The sequence below is a fragment of the Eublepharis macularius genome, chromosome 6 (assembly GCF_028583425.1).
Source record: "Eublepharis macularius isolate TG4126 chromosome 6, MPM_Emac_v1.0, whole genome shotgun sequence".
Lineage (NCBI taxonomy): Eukaryota > Metazoa > Chordata > Lepidosauria > Squamata > Eublepharidae > Eublepharis > Eublepharis macularius.
Window position 1 is genome coordinate 71,872,613 of NC_072795.1, and position 20,088 is coordinate 71,892,700.

At 40.6% G+C, this 20,088-nt stretch overlaps 1 protein-coding gene across 1 annotated transcript in view; it reads right to left on the reverse strand.

Moving 5' to 3' along the window:
* Window positions 1-20,088, reverse strand: part of SORCS1 (sortilin related VPS10 domain containing receptor 1) — a 699,625-nt gene that overhangs the window by 33,143 nt on the left and 646,394 nt on the right. The window contains exon 23 of the mRNA XM_054983089.1: window positions 18,966-19,097. Coding sequence (XP_054839064.1) covers window positions 18,966-19,097 — 132 coding nt within the window. The remainder of the gene's footprint in view (window positions 1-18,965; window positions 19,098-20,088) is intronic.

Genomic DNA, 20,088 nt, shown 5'->3' on the forward strand with positions numbered 1-20,088 from the left:
ACAGAAATATATAAGAATAAATTTTTAAAAGGGCATATTAGTACATTTTATCATATACATATATGTAATACATCTGTATACCCATCAAACCTTCTCTTCCCCCCCTCTATATTCTTCATACAATCACTCTCAACTTCGTCAACTTCCTTTTTCTTACATACATACACTCACAGTTGGTATGTTGATACTCTCCCACTCCAAAAGCTTGACTGTTTTTGGAATATGAGGAATATGAGCATGATCCTAAAACAATTCCTTCTCAGCGAGTCATACTGAAAGCAATGGGAGTGACACCAGTACCACATTTATTTTGATGGGACATGTAGAACTGCCCACAAATCAGTAAAATAAAGGAAATTTCAAAATGCTTACAAAGTAGGTAGAGATGTATTTTAATGCTATTCTCTAGTTGTATATTTTCTCATTTATCTCTATGACTAGGATAGCTACAGCAGTATCTCCAGTTTCTCTCTCTCTCTCTCTCTCTCTCTCACATACATACACAAACGCGCACACGCGCACCCACACATACATACTTAGAGACCAATATTTATGTAGCTATTTAAACAGAAAACAGTGGCATATTGTTCTTTTGCATCTGAGATCAAGCAAACTATACTAAAGATAAAACTTCTCAGCATTGCAAAACACCTAATTTAGAGTCGTCAAGAGTCTCCCCTGTGAAAATAATTAGCTCTTGAATTAGTTTAGGTCCTTCACAGAGCTTCATTGACTTTATCTGCTTCATTTGCAGAATTAGACACAATGTGCAAAAAATGTTTCTGTAACAGAAACCATTCTTTGCTTATCATTCTCTCATCAATGGACATATAATGAATAATAATAACAAATAATTTGTTAAAAGAAGAGAGACGAGGATTTAATTTACAAAGAGAACAAAACAAAATTAATTTGGTTTCTAATGTAGTTTTGCCTGAATAAGGGCTGACTTTCACAGTATGTGAGCCAGCAACCTTAATTAGACATGAAGATCTCCCCACAAACACTCATGGACATCTCTTCCCACATGTTGAAAATGTGTCCCGGGTTCCAAAGAGCTGTACAACTAGTCTTGCATACTGAGTGGAGCACTGGACTTGTGTTTCTGAAGCCCAAATTACAAGTAACGTTGGAGTTGAGACTGGAGCTCTTGATGTTTACTATGAAAAAATACTGGGGGAGGGTCATGGGATTTGGGTCTGAAGAAAGGAGGATAACTCTCCCCCCTTGTTTCCACAAATAGGCATAACATTAAATGTATTTAAATAATTATCAGGTTATGCGCATAGGGCTGGATCCAGATTAATATTTCCATAGGTGCAAGGTCTTCAGGCTACACAGCTCAGTTTCCTCATCTCTCCCCTACCATGGCAAACCAAATAGAAATATTAGTATAGATTCAAGTCACAGTATGCCTATGTGATTGGGGCTTACACTAGAAGTTCTCAGTGCTGTATGTCAACTTAAAATAATATGGCAAAACCATTAATTTCAATACTTTTGAAGATCCAGAGGAGTTAGCTGTGTTAGTCTGTAGTTGCAAAATAGTAAATAGTCAGATGCATGTCACATGCATCTGACGAAGAGAGCTGAGGTTCTCGAAAGCTTATGCTACAATAAAGTTGGTTAGTCTTAAAGGTGCTACTGCTTACTATTTTGCAAATACTTTGAAGGAATTTCAAAAGGGGAGATTTCTAATTTCCAATAAAATATTCATGTCATATCAACAGCTGATTTATACAATACATTTTTAACCACGCAAGAATGGCTAACTTTGCCCAGGCCAATCTAATCTGTACACAGGCCAATCTAATCTGTGAAATTAGTTCATTAGAGGCCTGGCTCTGTAAGAGTGGGTTTCCTGGAGGGTTATATCTCAGGGTGTGCATCCTGTGCTTTCAAACAGGGCTTCTAACAGGGGAGTTAAGATTGGGAGTTCAGCAAGGAAGATTGAAGAGAAACAACATTCAATTTATATACTGCCCAGGACTTAACACCCACTCAGAGCAGTTTACAAAGTATGTTACTGTTATCCCCACAACAATCACCCTGTGAGGTGGGAGGGAACTAGACCAACTTTTCTCAGCAATGATATACAAACTAAATATCAGCAAGCAGAGTGGTATGCCACAGTATCTTTCCTGCTACAGAAAGTGAAAGAAGCCATAAATAGCAAGACAAACAATAAGTATTTATTTAAACATATCCAGAGTAGGAAATCAGCCAGCGAAGCAATCAGGTCTTTGGATGACCAAAGAATAAAAGGATTGCTAAAGGAAATGGAGAGATGGCAAAGAAGGTCAATGAATTCTCTGCATCTCTATTCACAGTAGAACGTGTGAAGCATGTACCCATGCCACAGCCATTATTTTCAGGAAGGGAGATTAAAGAGCTGAGATGATGAGAGATGAAGTTCTAGTCCTACTGGGAAAATTAAAAATCAGTAAGTCTCCATACATGCAAGAGTTCTCAGAGTACTCAAATCTGAGTTTATTTACCTACTAATGGTGTATGCAAATTGTCCCTAAAATCAGCCACTTACAAGAGGGTTGGGAAGTAGCAAATGTTACACTGATTTTTAAAAAGGTTTCTATAGGAGAATTAGAAAATTACAGGCCAGTTACTCTAACATCTGTCCCAGGCAATATCATACAAACTGTAATCAAAGATAGAATTATTATGCACATAAAGGAAAACACAGTTGCACTTACCTGTAACTGTTTTTTGATCAAGTGGTCTTGTGTGCAGGCACACATTGGGACTGTGCACATGCAGACCATCCTTGAAAAAGATTTTCAGAGCTCTCTAGAAGACTAGGGACATCCCTGCTTCCTCAGGTGCTTTCCTGCCAAAATCATCACATGACCAGGAGAAGGGGCACTATTCCCTCAGTTCTCTCCATGCTGCTGCCAGTGATCCCCCAGAAACTAAGGATCAAGAAAGCTGACAACGGGGCAGGTGGGAGGGATGCGTGCCTGTGCAGAAGACCACTCAATGAACAACACTTAGAGGTAAGCACAACCCTGTTTTCATCTTCATGGTTTCTGTGCAGTCTCACATTGGGAGAGTAGCAGTTCACTTACAGAAGGAGGTGGCTATGAAGCTCTCAGAGTAAGAGACCCTGGAGAACCACCTTCCCAACAGATGTTTAGCATTTAATTGACATCCACCCTGAAAAGCTTATAAAGAAGCAAGTGTCCCTGCCAAAGTAGGAATGTAGCAAGGAAAAACAGTGCCCTGGTGAAGAAAGCTGTGCTAGATAAAAAGGCCTTAAACAGTCTTGCAATCAAGACTGTGGGATAGCCTCAACAAACCTCCAAAGAACAGGCTGTGTGAGGATATTGACAGATCTCTCTTGGAGCCTGAACGACTAATACAACTGATAGCATTGAGAGACATGAGGACTAAAATCCAATCCCTGGTAGGAAATCCTGGCCCAAGGCATTGGACACATTAATCTTGTGAAACTTTCTGAAAGGTAGGACATAGGTTAGAATCCAAAATGTCCTTATTCTACAGGTGGAAACGCTGCATACTAAAAATGAAGCCCCAGGGTTGTGCAAGGTTAATAAGGGGCTAGAATGTCTTTGCAAATCCAGTAAGGAACAGGAAAGTTTAGAGTATATGAGTCCCAAACATAATCAATAGCACAAGAAGCAGGCTCCAAGTCCTGCTATCGCCTCAGTAGAGACTCTTACAATGCAATCCTAAACAGAGTTACTCCAGTCTGAGCCCATTGATTTCAATGGGCTTAAATTGAGTAACTCTGCTTAAGAGTGCCTTGTTAACCACTTAGTGGTGCAAGACCTAGAGTCAGCAAATTTTTAATATTTACTTACAAGATGGCTAAGCACTACACAATGATCTAAGGTAGATTTCCTGTGACAGAATCCAGCTTGTTCTGGTCCCAAAATTTGCTGCGCTGACACCCGTACACTAAATTTATTCGCTAGGTGTCCTGCATAGAGTTTCCCTGCAATAGATAGGAGACTAATGAATCTGTAATCACTTGGGAGTTGACAATTCCCTTTTTTGAATATTGGTACAAATATTGCATTTGTCTAAGCATTGGGCATTAACCCTGTCTTGTCTATTTCAATCCTGTCTTCAGAAGCTCTAACCTGTTTATGATCCACTGCTGTTCCTGATCAGGCAGAATTACAAATGTTTCATGCATGTTTTCCTCCACGTCTCCCTCATCCAACAGCATTTCTGAAAGAGATGGTACTTGACTATTTACATATACAGTCTCACATCCATGTTCCTTACCACTAAAACTTGTGCTAGTTGCATCTTCCCTTGGGAATTTATTCACTCTCCTATGATGCCTGAGACATTTCCCTTCAGCTACTCCTTGCTGCTTTGGGAGTAAGGGAGCCAATAATGTGTTCATAAAAACACAATTAGGGAAATTTCCCTTTGTCATTAAATATCCTTTGTTTTGTAATAAATTCATGGTATTTCTGGGCTATTAAAGGACAATAGAACTCTTAGTGCTTGATTCACACTGCCCAGAATTTCTAACTCCTTTAGATCCAGCCTGATCACCCACAAGAGCTTTTAAATGTTTCTTGGCCACTATTTTAGAGTTCCAAAAAGGAATACATCCATTGTATTTACAAACCATGAAACTAATCTTAGATGGTTATAGTACTAGTTTGTAATCCCCTCTGCTATTACTAGCCACCGCACAAGATGAATCCATTGGACTTTTGCGTGCCTTATCACCTTCCATAGAATTTGCAATCTGAGGTGGTGTTGGATGCCTTAATCCATGTTTCCTGTTTGCTTCCCTCCCACTCCCCTCTATGTTCATTATCATATTGCTTATCTTGTCCATTTTATAGTGCTGCACTTGTAGTTGTTTGCAGATCTATTCAACAATTTTTGCAGTTAGATGTAAAAACTGTACTTCCTCAGCTGCAGTATCTTTAACTTGCTCTGTATGGCTCTCATTCACTTTGTTGTTCTCAGCATTGTCTTCTAACATAGAGAAAAAACATAGCAGAGCTGTATGTAATCACAGATAAATTTGTTAACCCTGTCAACACTGCAAACCAGTTTGAAGTGGAAATCCAGTAAGGAAGAGGGAAGTTTAGAGTGTTTGAGTCCCAAACATAATCAATAGCACAAGAAGCAAGCTCCAAGTCCTGCTATCGCCTCAGTAGAGACTCTTACAACGCAATCCTAAGCAGAGTTACTCCAGTCTGAGTCCATTGGTTTCAATGGGCTTAAGAGAGCACTGTTAACCTCTTAGCGGTGCAAGACCTAGAGTCAAGGAGTGACAGCTGCCACTCAGAAAAAAACTGAGACTCCTAATAGAGTGCAGGAAGAGTTGCTGACCAAAACTGCAGGAATCATCAGTGTGAGTGAAAACACAGCAGATTTGCAACAGAATAATGAAAATAGTGAAGTAGGACTGATGGGGCCAAGGAAAGGACAGACAGTATACACCATAAATGAACCTTGTGCTGCTAGCAGAGTAATCTGTGCAGCAAAAAAGGGCCATGGGGGAAAACATAAAAACAGATTACCTTGTCAACAGATTAGCAAGGGCATTCCTCAATGTCAGAGGGTCCCTGGAATCAAAGGAACAAACAAAGGGTGTGGCAAGACCAAATAATCATGCCTCCAATCAGAGTATTTAGGAATTAGCACCAATTAGCTGAGGAAAATATAATTGCAATGCATTGCAATGATGTGGAGCATTTGCACTAAAACAAAAACTAGAAAAGTAAGGCATATCTAATGCTCTAGGTAAAATTACAAAGTCATATTGCAGAAGACCAGGAGCTACCAGGACACACCCTCATAGCAGGATCCCCACTCAGTAGGGGTGGCCCCCGAGATGGCACTAACTCTCAGAGGCACAGAATCAGCAAGAGTACCTTGGGACGAATGGAGTGCTAAGAGCACAAGAACGGTACACATATGCTCCATCTATAAAGGAAGAAAACAAATCTTGGTAACCTTCAAAGTATGAAACTTAAAGCAAAAACCAAATTATGCCAAGGTGCCACATAAGGTTTGTAGAATACAGGTAGTGCAAATGTATTAAGTGAAAAAATGAAAAAGCTGAACAATATTAATAAAATGTGGATTAGCAGCTTAAAGAGAAATTTCAGCAGGGGGATTCTGCTTCCCACATAGGCTAACAGCTTTCATCATTCACAGTCTACAGTGACTGAATTAGACGTTTTGGAGAAAGGCAATGTCTGCTAACGGCTCATAATGTAATTTCAATTTTTGAAAAGTTAATGAAAATAATCAATCAATTAGATACCTTTAGTAATTTCTTTGATGTCTTCATTCGGAAGATTTCAAGGGAAACTAGTAGCCTCACTAATCCTCAAAGACATGATTCAATGTGGAGGTGGAAGAACTCTATGAATGGTACAGATATTTGTAAGGAAAACTGGCACATAATTTTTAAATGCACCTGTTAATATCAGACTGCAAACCAATCAAGTTATGTTACAAATTGCCCTTGTTAAAACGAACAAAGGGCAGTAGAGGTCTCAAAGGGAAATAATGTCTTCCCTGAGTAATCTATTGTAATTTCATCCTAATTTCATTGATTTATCTGCTTTGGGCTGGATTTCCAGCACTCAGAGTTATTATAAAAGAGCCTTGCTAGATTTTAAGCATGCCACTACTCCAGCTAGTGGCCTATATGGTAATGCAGTCTGAACTACTGAGGCTGAGAGGCAAAGATACCTTGGGGTTATAGTGGACAGCTCAATGAATGTATCAACAAAGTATGCTACAGTAGTGAAAAAGGCAAACTCTATGCTGGGGATAATTAGGAAAGGGATTGAATAAAATGGCCACTATTATAATGCCTCTGTATAGATCTATAGTGTGACCTCATTTGGACTACTGATCACACTATCTCAAAAAGGACATTGCAGAACTGGAAAAAGTACAGATGAGGTAACAAAGATGATTAGGAGGTTGGAGCACCTTTCCTATGACGAAAACCTAAAGAGTTTGGGACTTTTCAGTTTAGATGAAAAATGACTGGAGAGGGCATAATAGAGGTTTATAAAATTATGCACAGGTCAGAGAGAAAGAACAGAGATAACAGTTTCTCCCTCTCCCAAAATACTAGAACTTGAGGCCATTCAATGAAGATGAAGCAGTAGACAAGTAATAAGTGATTAAAATGTGCAGTTTGCTATAAGAGGGTGTAGTGATAGCCTCAGGAATAGGCAGTTTCAAAAAGGGATTAGACAAGTTCATGCAGGATAGGCCTCTATGTGCTATTGTTGGTCCTCCATAGAAACTAGAGATGCCAATCCCCTGGTGGAGGTGGGGGAATCTCCCGGTCCCAGCCTCTGCCCCCCAGTGCCACTCACCTAGCCACCACCCACCTGGCTGGAAAGGCCTGGGGAACAGGCCTCAGAGGCAAAAAACCTCCTGAGCCAGCAAGCAGCGGGTGTCACGTGATGGCGAGCATGCTCCCACGCTTCATGGGGGCCCAAATTGGCTTCCTGAAGCGCAGGAGCATGCCTGTCACTGGGTGCAATGACGTGATTTCTGAAAGCGATGTTAACGTGCTCAGTGGGTGCATGCACGCTCGCACTTTGCATGTAAGGACATTATCCCTGGTAAGTATTAATGTTGTGCACCAGCCCTGCCCAGCAGAGCAAAGAGACACAGAGGACTCTTCTGAAGAAGAGGCAGCTGGCGAACCTGACCCAGATCCACAGCCAGTGGCAGAGGCACTGTAGGAGGAGGCAGTCTCTGAAGGAGCTGACATAGATCCACAGCCTAGCACATCAGTCCCTCAGCTTCCCAGTCCTGGGTCGGCAACAGAGAACCAGGCACTGGCCAGCTGTCCCCGCTCATCACCAGAGCTTCAGGAGCACCATGAGAGGAGGGCAAGGAGAGCCCTTTAAGCTAGAAGGTGTGGTGCCCAGCTAGCAGCTCAGCACTGGCCCAGCATCAACAGAGATGATGTGTACTTGCAGGAGCAGGACTGAGACAGCTGGCAGGTGCATGATACAGCACAAGTGACTGTGCAGCTTGAGGCTTAAAAGCAGCAGAAAAAGGAGTGGCTGTGTGGAAGCAATGCATCTGCTTACTACTGACTTAGCTGCCTGTGTTTGGAATTGATTCTCTCATCTCTGATCGTGGCCTGCTATTGTGGACTTGAATCTGGAATACTCCCTTTGGACTCAAAGCTGTGAGTGTTGTCTAACCTATGCCTGAATCTTGTAACCATGACTTGTCCTGCTCTTACAACTTGGGAACTTCCCCTTGCCTGCTGCCTGTGTGAGTCAGTAACTGGGACAGTCAGGTCCCCTCCCCCAGCCAAGAGGGTAAGTGGATTTGGCAATCCTAAGAGTAACTGGGTGGCCACTGTGCAAGACAGGGTGCTGGACTAGATAAATCACTGGTCTGATCCAGTAGGGCTCTTTTTATGCTGTTATGAAATTGGTTATAATATGTTTAGTTTCTTAAGATAAAGTCCAGCAAAACTAAGAGCAAGGCAAAATAATACTGGTGTCAAGAGGTATCTTTCAGACTAATGACATTTATTGCAGTATAACCTTTCATTAGTCAGAGCTTACTTTTGTGTGTTATAGCAAGACAGACATTTTAAGCTTGTTTCTGAACTGACAGTCAAAACAAGAAACAGGAAGTAGAGACTGAAAGAAACAGTGCATAGAACAACCAGTCAACAGCACGGTTTTCAAGCTGCTGAAATCATAAAAATTGTAGGTGCCTTGGCCACAGCAGGCAAATCCTTGCCCTTAGCCCCAATCCTTTTCCCTCAACAATTAGAAGAGTAAAAGGAAAATGGGGTATGGGAATAACATTGACACTCTAGGAAGAATTTGCCCAGTCTCTAAGGTCTTTAACATCAAGTCAGGAAATTCCTAGAGCATCATGAAGGGTGCGATGTTATACTCCTTGAAACTCTACCTCCCCCTGGTACCACCGCAAACATGCCCCGGCATTTGCCAGTGTAGGACTGGCAACCCTAGGCCACATCAATCCTAGCACAACATAGCTCATAAATAATGGAATATTTAATGTAGATGGTGTAGCTTTATACTTAATCATTTTTAAGCTGTCTTCAGTTTGAACTGTTTTATTGTTTCTTGTAATCTTATTGGGATGAAGGTGGGTTAGATATTTTTAAAATAAATAAGAGTACTGTAGGGCAAAACATGGTCAAGAAATTCTAAGAATGATATATAGTTTAAATTATTCCTAAAATACCTAAACTTCCTGTCTTGTTTGTATGTAAAATGTTAATACATTTGATATTCAGCATTTTGTTTCAAGGTAAAATTTCATTTTATTATGGTAAGAATGCAGTGGGAGTGAAGGAGTTTGAATTTATTTTCTGTGTAAGTGTATGTGTGTGCCCACACATGTAAATACTTCCCTCTAGTGGTTCACTGAAAACTTCTTGTCCTGTGTGTCAGCAGGTTGCAACTATGGATGTGACAGAGGGATATATATTTAAAGAAAGGACAGTTTAAATTAATGCATACATCTATATTTAAGTGTGATTAAGATATGCTAATATTAACATTACCCTTAACACTGTTAAGAGTCCCATATATGCGGGAGTCTGGAGTTTCCTTTATATCACATACACACACACACACACACAGAGAAAGAGAGAGAGAGAGGACCAAGTAACTAAACCCTTTATTTGAAAAGGTGTGATATGCATTTTAAATTTATTAAATAAAATGAATAACAAATAGTGCTGGTTTGGAGAAATCAAATCCTACTTTCACTTCTCAGTTAAGTGCAAATGTCGTGCAAGATAGTGGAGCCATAAACTTTGAGGGCTGTCTCTTAGGAAAAATAAACCCAAAAAATCTCCCCATTGACATCTCAGCCCCAAACAAACCTTATTTTAACAGCCATCCATCTTAGTATTTATTAGCCTTATACAGTTTTCAGCTGCCCTGTTCATAAGTGAAGTTGTTAAATGCTCTCCTCCCCAGTGCTCTCTGCCACTTTCAAAGAGTTCGGACATTATCACTGTCATTTTATAAGCTGCAGGAACTACATCACTAGAACATATCAATGTAGAGGTAACATGAGATAGTAGTTTAAGAAGTGCTTGAGCGATAGTAGGCTAGCTTGATAATCTGTACCACAGAGGGCAGCTAACAGTCCATCTATTGTATAACAATCTGATTATGAGAAAATATGACTCCATTGTCGTACTTCTGGCTCTCAGGAAAAAAAGGTTGTAACCTTGAAGCAAAGGTTGTCATCTTGAAGAAGTTGAGAAGAACTATGCCACTCCCATGGTGACCGCACCTCTGGGTCTCGTTCTGCTCAGGGATGACAGCCAGTATGGTGTAGTGGTGTTGTGGATACAGTGTCAGAATAAGATCTAGAAGACCCAGGTTTAAATAATTGCTCTGCCATGGAAGCTCGCTGGGTGACCTAGGGCCACTCACACACTCTCAACCTAACCTAACTTGCAGGGATGTTGTGAGGATAAAATGGAGGAGAGGAGAATGATGTAAGCTTTAAGAAGGGTCTGCTCTAGTTCCGAATTCTCTATTCGTATACCTCCCTTTACAGAGTCCGAATTATATAAGTCTCTGATCTGTCTATACTGGAACCAATCGTAGTTAGGTGATAGTTCCTCTTGTGTCTTTATTCTAAGTTTGGATGCTTCAGTTTTAGTTATTTCTTTATACGTTAAACATTGTTGTTCATTATCAACAGCTCTCGGGTCTATCACCTCATATGGAACCACCCACAAAGGGGTTCCTTCTTGTAGATAAATTCTGTACTTCTTCCAGATTATGTATAGACTTCTCCGAACAAAGTGATGCAGGAACATCGAGTTGACCTTTACTTTGTCATGCCATAAATATGCGTGCCATCCAAATATTTTTTTATATCCCTCTAGGGCTAATAGTTTCTTGTTCTTTAATGTCATCCATTCTTTCAACCAAACTAGGCAGATTGTTGAAGTGGTATACCGAGGATGAGATAGTTAAAACACAAATGGTGAAATGGGCTATAAACTTTAATAAAGAAATAACAATGGAGGCATGGGAATACTTGTGGAAAACTACAATGAAGACAACGACATGTATTAATATCAAAGAGAACATTTATAAAATGATCTATCGTTGGTACATGACACCAAAGAAGATTGCGCTAGGGAATTCGAATACTTCTAATAAATGCTGGAAATGTAAGAAGCATGAGGGCTCCCTCTATCATATGTGGTGGTCGTGTGAGGTAGCCAGGCAGTACTGGGGGGAAATAATAAGAGAAATGAGTGAAATTTTACAATTTCAAATTAATAAGAACCCAGAACTCCTGCTACTGAACTTGGGAATGGAGGGAATTCCAGCCCAACACAGGACGTTGATATTTTATATGACAGCAGCAGCTAGACTTTTGTATGCGCAAAAATGGAAAGTACAAGAAGTGCCAACTATTGAAGATTGGACTTACAAATTGCTGTATATGGCTGAAATGGACAAGATGACAAGAAAATTGAGAGATCTGGACTCAGGGCAGTTCAACACAGACTGGGAGAAGCTGAAACAATACCTGGAGAAGAAATGGGAGGTGGGAGGAAAACTGTGGCAGTTTGAGAACTATTGAAGTATTGAAGTAGAGGGGGGAGACTTTACCGGGGGGAGAAGAGATAAATGTGAATTAATAAGCAGTCAGATTAATAGATTGACATATATATAGATATATATAGGTTAACAAACAGAACATAGAGAAAATAATTAATTATAAGGACTAAATATAAGGAGCGATTAACTAACAATATTTTCTTTTTTTTCTGACAAGTTTTGTACCAAACTGAATGTCTGAAGATATAGATGGGTCAAATTGATTGACTACGTGAGGAGAGATATATAGAACTATTATAAAAAGATAGAATGAGTAATATATATAGAGAATAAGTCAAATTGTTTGATATAAACGAATGTATGATCTATATGGTTTATGATATATAGAAATACCTGAAATTGAAAAATTGGGATAAATTGTTTATCTAAGATGGAAACAAAGGCTTACAGTTTGGGCATATAATGTTAAAAATAGTTAAGGATGTACTGCTTAGAATAATGGAGAATATATATTTGTTTTAGATAGAGGAAGCTAATAAAAGTAAGGGAAAGGGGACAAAGGGTTGGAAAGCTGTTGGAAGTCAACAAAAAAGGGGGGGGAAGGGAGGGGGTTAGAGATGAAAAAATTGGGGAAAATTGAATGTAAATGTGGAAATAATGGATTCTAACCCAATAAAAATTTTTCAAAAAAAAAAAAAAGAGAATGATGTAAGCTGCTTTGGGGTTGCACTGGGGAGAAGGGCAGGGTATAGACTAATAAAAGTAAATACTTAATCTACCCTCCCCCTACACCATTATCTCCAGGAGCAAATTTTCAGGTATCAGTTAGACCTAAGCATATCTTCTTTAGAAGTTTTAATACTCCCTCCCACAAAGGAACAGACAGAATCTAGTCCATCTTTGTGTGACTCTTAATTTTAGTTGGACTCCCTGTAACCCTCTCTTGGTCATTTACTAGCTGAAGATCAAACATGTGTCCTGTTTTCCTTGACCCAGGGTTATTTTAGTTCCTAACAACAATGCACCACATAGAAAGCAAGTTTTGAGGCAGTGAGACATTTTCATTTGATTGGAAGATTCCTTTAGACAGAGTATTAGCAAAATATATAGTAGACTCTCGCCTCTTAGAGATGTTACGTTTAGGGGTTTCCAACCATGTGTACCAAGACAGTGTGCTATCTATGATCCTCCCTATATGCATAGTCATCATTTTGTCTGAATGGTGCACTCTGTATATAGCTGAAAATATGTGTAGTGCCCTATTAGCATGAAAAGGCAACATGCATATTGGAAAGGTGATGGATAGCATGCCTTCCTGATACATGTGGTTGGATAGCCCCAAATATAATGTCTGAAAAAGTCTTCTATAATAGACATTGTATGTAGGTGGTACTCTTATGCCAAGAAATTCTGGTGAAGATGACAGAATCAAACATGGGGGCACCAGAGGGGAGAGGTGGGTAGGCAGCATCCTGGCTAAAGAAGGGTCCTCCCTAGTTCATAACATGGGTGAACCTAGATAGAATAAGCAAAGAAATGCAGGGCTAGAGATTGGGCTTCCTTCTTCAGCCAGGCATACAACCACAGAGAAACATGACGGAGAGATCCAGGTGGAGGACATGAATACCTTGAATGCTGTCTAGTGCCTTCTAAAACAGCTTTGTGGTATACCCCTTATGAGTCCCCCTCTAATTTGGGCACAGGTTTAACAGACTTAACCTCCAGCCATTAATTTAAAATTCCTGAACTATGCTAATGTGTGTCAGCTGACAGTTTCAGTGTTGAGGTGTGGATGAAATGACCCTTTTCTAGTATGTAAGCAATTATGGGGTTGCTTCTTCAGGATAAAACAGCGTTCCATTGATTAGAATATGAACAAAAATCACATGGCCTGTACTGACCCTCTGAATGCTGAAACACCCAACCCCAGACAAATGAACAATAAGGCTCATTTAAAGAGGCACTCTATTGTCTGGATTCGATGTGAATAGAACAGCATTACGTATGAAGTGGAAATTGATGCCCCATGAACTTACAGAAAATAATTGGAATCAGTAGAGTGAAGACAAACCTCCATAGGAAGAAACAAAACAAAATAGGAATGAAACAGTTATGCTTCAAGTAAGAAACTAGTAGTATGTCACTTTGATGCTTGATGAAACAAAAAGTATGCTATTGTTGCATGGCAACCACTAAGATACCTTTTTCACAAACAGCACTGTTAACCATTTACAGATTATTAATACTTGATCACTGTGTTTTTTTATTAATCAATTCAAACTAGGGTTATCAATTTAGTTGACAAACCATCTGACTTCTAAGTGCTTAATCAGTTGATTATTTAAATGTAAATACATTTGTATATCACTGAAATTTCAGAACTACGGAGTTCCATTTTGCAGCATTTTGTGATGATTGGCATGACATTATTCTGCTTTCTCAAAACCCTGGAGCAGATTACAGAAGCAAGAATGGCACTTGAAATTTACTGATCCCCTGTTGGATCAGAGATCTTTGGGAATGTGAGCTCTAGTGTGGTGTAGTAGAGCCGAAACAGACGAGACGAATTCCCTCAATTCAACCTGAGTTGAATTGCCTCAAGGTTTGACGGGAAATGTAGGTATTTCTCCTTCCCGTCGCTCAGAGGAGGAGGGGGGAGGAGGAGGGCTCCTCTCGCCCGGCTGCCACCGTTCCCAAGCGCGAGGGACTCAAGGAGCCTGGAAAGTGGTGGGGGGATGCTCTTAGGCTGGGGCGTGACGGCGGCGGCGCTCTTGCTGCTGCCGCTCACCGCTACCTCTCTCGCCGCTGGAGAAGGAAGCCAAGAGGAAGGAGGACGAGAGGAAGAGGCTGGGGCGGGGGGCGGCTGCAGCAAGAGCACCGCCGACACCGCGCCCCAGCCTAAGAGCATCCCCCCACCACTTTCCAGGCTCCTCGAGTCCCTCGCACTTGGGAACGGCGGTGACTGGGCGAGAGGAGCCCTCCTCCTCCCCCCTCCTCCTCTGAGCGACGGGAAGGAGAAATGCCTACATTTCCCGTCAAACCTTGAGGCAATTCAACCCAGGTTCAAATCCACACTCTGTCATGGAAGCTTGGTGCGTGACTGTGGATCAGTCACACATTCTCTGCCTAACCCACTTCACAGGATAGTTGTGAAGATAAAATGGAGGAGAAGAGAACAATGTGAGCTGTTTTGGATCCCCACTGGGGAGAAAGGTGGGGTATAAAGAAAGTTAATAAATAAATAAATCTTGCATCCCCCAATAGACCATCTGACATGCCATGTGGAATCTGTTTCACCTCCTTCAATTGAAGGTCTCTTCTCCAGTGTAGGGGAAGTAAAAATAAGACTCCTTTGCTGATCTAGGGCTTTTGTCACATTAGGTTGGGGGATATCCTAGACCTCCTTTCCCATCACTGAAGGTCACTCATCCAGAAAAGGCACCATTTCAGAAGGCAATTGGGCTAAAAGACAAAAGAAACTCTCCGTCACACATGAAATTCTCCAAGTGAAAGATCAGAACTCTTTCATCATGGGATCCTACCAGTTTTGCCACTGGTGAAAAATGGAATATCAAAAAAGCTATATTGGGGTCATGGGGCCTGCATGTGCAAATGCAATGCAGAACACTGGTCTAAATAAGAAAATGATGGTGCAGATCCACAGAATGCCTATTTGGGAAAGAGAAAATGGGTTGGCCATTTTGGTGTAGTGGTTAAGAGCGCGGGACTCTAATCTGGAGAGCCGGGTTTGATTCCCCACTCCTCCACTTGAAGCCAGCTGGGTGACCTTGGACTAGTCACAGTTCTCTGGAGCTCTCTCAGCCCCACCCACCTCACAAGGTGCTTTGTTGTGTGGATAATAATGACATACTTTGTAAACCACTCTGAGTGGGCATTAAGTTGTCCTGAAGGGTGGTATATAAATCAAATGTTACTATTATTATTATTATTATCAAACCAGATTTTCTGCTCAATCTCAGCCCATTCCACTGCTTATTACAGCCCCTATTCTGCATGGCATTTGCAGGCCCCATGACCTCGATATAGCTTTTTTGATAGTCCCTTTTTCATCACTGGAAAAACTGGTTGGATCCAATCATGTTTCCTTCTGTCACTGAGAAGGAGAGAATGCTGAGAATAAAAGAACAGCATGCAAGCTATAAGCGAAACAAAATCTATGAAATATGGAAGTAATTCTCCTGACAAAATAAAACATTTACACTGTTCTCCACATTGAGAAGCCAAAAGAGATACTGCTCCTCAGGAAATAAGTAGCAATAAATCAAGAATAATTCCCGTAACACAGCAGATTACAATCTTGTCCCTTTAGGAAGCGTAGTAGAGAGGATACTGGAATCCCCAATGAAAGCTACAGCAGTCTCACCTCTCCTCTAAAGGCAATGATGACAATGCAGCAGTGCTACAATTCTTTATGACCCAAGAGCATCTGGGAATGCATGGGGAAAATATCTATATAATAATTTGTGGAATACAATAAGCAGCCAAGTGCCCAAGGCGAGTTGAGTCAGTTGTAAATTTGTGATTCTATGTACTGCCTTCTTTTCCAATTTATGAAGTGGGAGGGGTGCCTACAGAGTAGTAAATCGCTGTTCTTGATGTTTATTCCTTGCATGGGGAGAAAATTACAAAGCTAAGTAGTTTGTCAAACAAGATGAAAACCAAATGGGTAAAATGAGAAATCATAAACTTCAGATGACTTCGGCCAGGCCACTGGGCTCTCGCTCAGGCAAAGCCACCATACACTGAAAATAGAGGTTAAATAAATAAATTGGGGGGTGGGGGGAGGTAATCCCAGGATTCCAGTTTTTGTGCCTTCTCAAATATTACTTTTAAATGATAACTTTCCATTATTCTTCTGAAGTTCTTAAATCCAACAGTATTCATAAGTGGTAATATTGGGGAAAAATAGAATTCAAAGTTTTTGAAAGCAAATTTGTCCACTGAGAATTGTTTCCTTAAATTTATTTCAGCTCTGATGGCCCATTTGCACATGACATTGGTGTGGCAATATAGAAAGTGCAACACATTTATCAGTAATGCCTGGGAAATATCAGGTGTTCAGGAGACATTATATCTTGAAATGGAGAAAGATCACAGCAATATTGCTGAGAACTAATTTCTCATGTTACCCAGTATTTCACTGTTGCCAAAACTACTCAGCACCTATTCATGATGATCCCCACCTAGCCTTGAAACACTGAACACTTTGTATTGTATATGACTGTATATTGGAGGGGGGGGGGAGTTCCAGGAAAGGGCTTGGTAGTGACTTAGTCCCAGGCATATCATGATGATGTCATATAAAACCATGAGGGCTTGAGTTTGGATAAAGTTTTGGACATTCAACAAATGTTCAATGAATTAATCAATTTATACCAGATTCTTCCCAAAATTAATGTAAGCAACCCCACTCATTAATAGTGCATTTTGGCACTCCAGCATGAGCTACTGAATCAGATTAAAAGTTCTGCAAATATGCACTTCATCTGGATTTATCCTGCAGTGTAGCAGCTGGGTTGTCTATAGTAGCTCAAAAAATGTCCAGAATCTTAGGGCCAAGCTACAAGTGACGAATGACACTTGAACAGCAAGTGGATTGAGTGAAGCGCAAGTGAACAGGGAGAAATACACTTACCGTTCAAGTGTCATTCGTCACTTGTAGCTTTGCCCTTAGTCAGTATCTACATACCACTTATTTATCACCTGGACATGATTTGTTGGGTTGGTGAATACATGTACATGCTATTAGCTTGAAGTCCATCAATCTGCAGCAAATTTTTGATTTTATGAAAGAATATATCAGTGATACAAAGGCACACAGAGACTGGATCCTATACTACAAGAACACAGCAAAGCTTGCAGAAGGTAGCTTTTGACTTCTCCTCTTTCCCCCTGAAATCCAACATTTGCAGTGTGTTGGTGGACCCCGCCCCCCAGAATAGGGTAGACATGAACTAGGTATCTAGGTATGCAATGTCAAGTTTATGGGCAATGGTAGATTTTGCCCAACTCCATGGTGGTATCTGCAGAAGACCCTGACCAGGTGAGCAAAGCTGCTGTAGTGGAACATAGAGAGAGAACCCAAGATATGAGTGGGCAAGGCCATGAAGGACTTTGAATGTGATAGTCATGACTCTCAATGGAGCCTGCTAACTGATGGGAAGCCAATGGAGTGATTGCAAAATGGGAATGGTATGCATGCTCCATCTAGTTCCTGAAACTAAATGAGCTGCAGTGTTTTGTACCTGCTGGAGTCTCTGAGTTATCTTTGAGAAGAGACCTATGTAGTGTGCATTACAGTAGTAATCTGATGTTACTGTGGCATAAATCACAAATACTCTCTGTGGTAGCCCCAACCTTATGGAGTGGCCTGCCTGAGAAGGTCAGGAAAGCTCTCACTCTCCTGGCTTTCAGCAAACAATGCAAAACTGAATTATTCAGGAGGGCTTTCTACCAAGATTATAGAGCTGTGTCGTAAGAAGTAGCTCAGTAATTGCAGGGACTATATGCTACTCTGTCTGCTGATGAAGACATGCACCTTCTAGGGAGTTTCCATGGTGATAAATATGTCACATAAATTAGTTCATCTCTATGCTCAACTTTATGCCTGCTTTCCAAATTTTCTGCTACCATACTCTGTATCTCGTTCACTGCATGTCTTAACTGTGGTTCATTACTGTACTTTGCTCAGTGAATGTTCTAGATGTTGATTATATTGTATTTCCCTTACACTGTGTAATCTGCCTTGGATCTCAATGATAAAGGTGGACTATAAATAACAACTACAAATTATGGTAACCCCAACAAAGGGCTTTCAAGGCAAGCAAGAAGCAGAAATAGTTTGCCAGCCATTGCCTTCCTCTGCAGAGTCTTTCTTGGTGATCCCCCGTCCAAGTCCTCCTGATCCTACTTAGTTTCCAGGATCTGACAAGATCATGCTATATCATGCCATCTACCCACCCTCCCTTTCCCAACACTGGAAAGGGAGAACTATTCCCCCCCTTCCACTATTGTAACATTGTCTCACATCTTTAAGGAACACATCATATGACTGTATTCTCTGTCCCTATATTAAAAAAATATATATTGGGTAAAGAGTTCTTGAGAAAGACCTATTTATCTTCTCAATGGTAAGGCTTCTCTGTCTTAGAATTATTCTCTTTTGTATTGGATCACACACCATGCTGAGCTTTTAGTTCTTAAATATGCTGACATAATGTGAAAAGTGACCTTCAGTGTCCTGTATATTGTGCAATAGAAATGCCAAGTGATATTTTGCCAATGTCTTGTTTTAACAGAGTTGCATCTTCCCTCCGTTCATTAAATACAAATTCTGAGTAATGAAATAATCAATACCTGCTGCAGATCTTCTGCTGTCTGTTTGTCTTCCCCTGTGGGGTCCTTATAGGGTAAAATAAAGAGTTCAGCTGATGTGGGTAAACCTGGCAGGATTGCCACCAAAATGTGTCTGCTGGAAATAGCTGTTGCCTGGTGTGTAGAGGGAAAAGGTTAGAGTAAACAGGAGTGCCATTACAAACTTTGTCCCACTGCATTCATGGCAGTGGGGTCACACAATCATACCTCTGCGTCCTTCATATTTAGCAGTAGGCACTTTCTCTTACAGATGAGGTGCCTTGGATACTTTAAATGAGAAAATTTAATTTAATTTACATATGGATTCATTTATAGGTTGTCGCCAAACTGAATTTAAAACATATTCTTCCAAATTTTCAAATTTAAATACTGTTGTGTAAAATTTAGAAAAATGTACAAAATATTAAAAAAACACCAGCCTTAAAGCTAATTTTTTTGCATTTTAGGCCAACATTTTGACCTCCAAGTCAGCTGTGTTCAAATCTATTTGAGTGAATCCAACCAGCTTTTCTGCTGTTGAAAAAGGGAAGAGTCTTCCTTTGCCACCAAAAGAACTATGCTGAGGATTATGGGATCTACATGGACTAAAGCCATGTGGAATGGCGACTGTAGTAAGGATGGGAGTTAGGTGAGATTGAATGGGAAAACTGGCTGTATCCAACCTAATGTCTTCAAATAGTACAAATACATCAGTTTCTTGGGTCCATACCATTTTGGGGTAGTGGTTAAGAGCAGCAGGACTCAAATTTGTAGAGTCGTGTTTGATTCCCCGCTCCTCTACTTGAAGCCAGCTAAGTGACCTTGGGTCAGTCACAGCTCTCTCAGAACTCTCTCAGCCCCACCCACCTCATAGGGTGATTGTTGTGAGGATAATAATAACACACTTTGTAAACCACTCTGAGTGGGTGTTAAGTTGTCCTGAAGAGTGGTATATAAATTGAATGTTGTTATTTTCATGATATGCAAATGTCTCATCCTTAACGATATGACTGACAGTCATAGGTGAAAACTATCGGAGCAAAATAACCATGAACATATGCCATGACTTTACATTTTCCTTAAGAGAAAGAAGCATCCACACGGGAAAATGAAGAGGGCAGTTTCA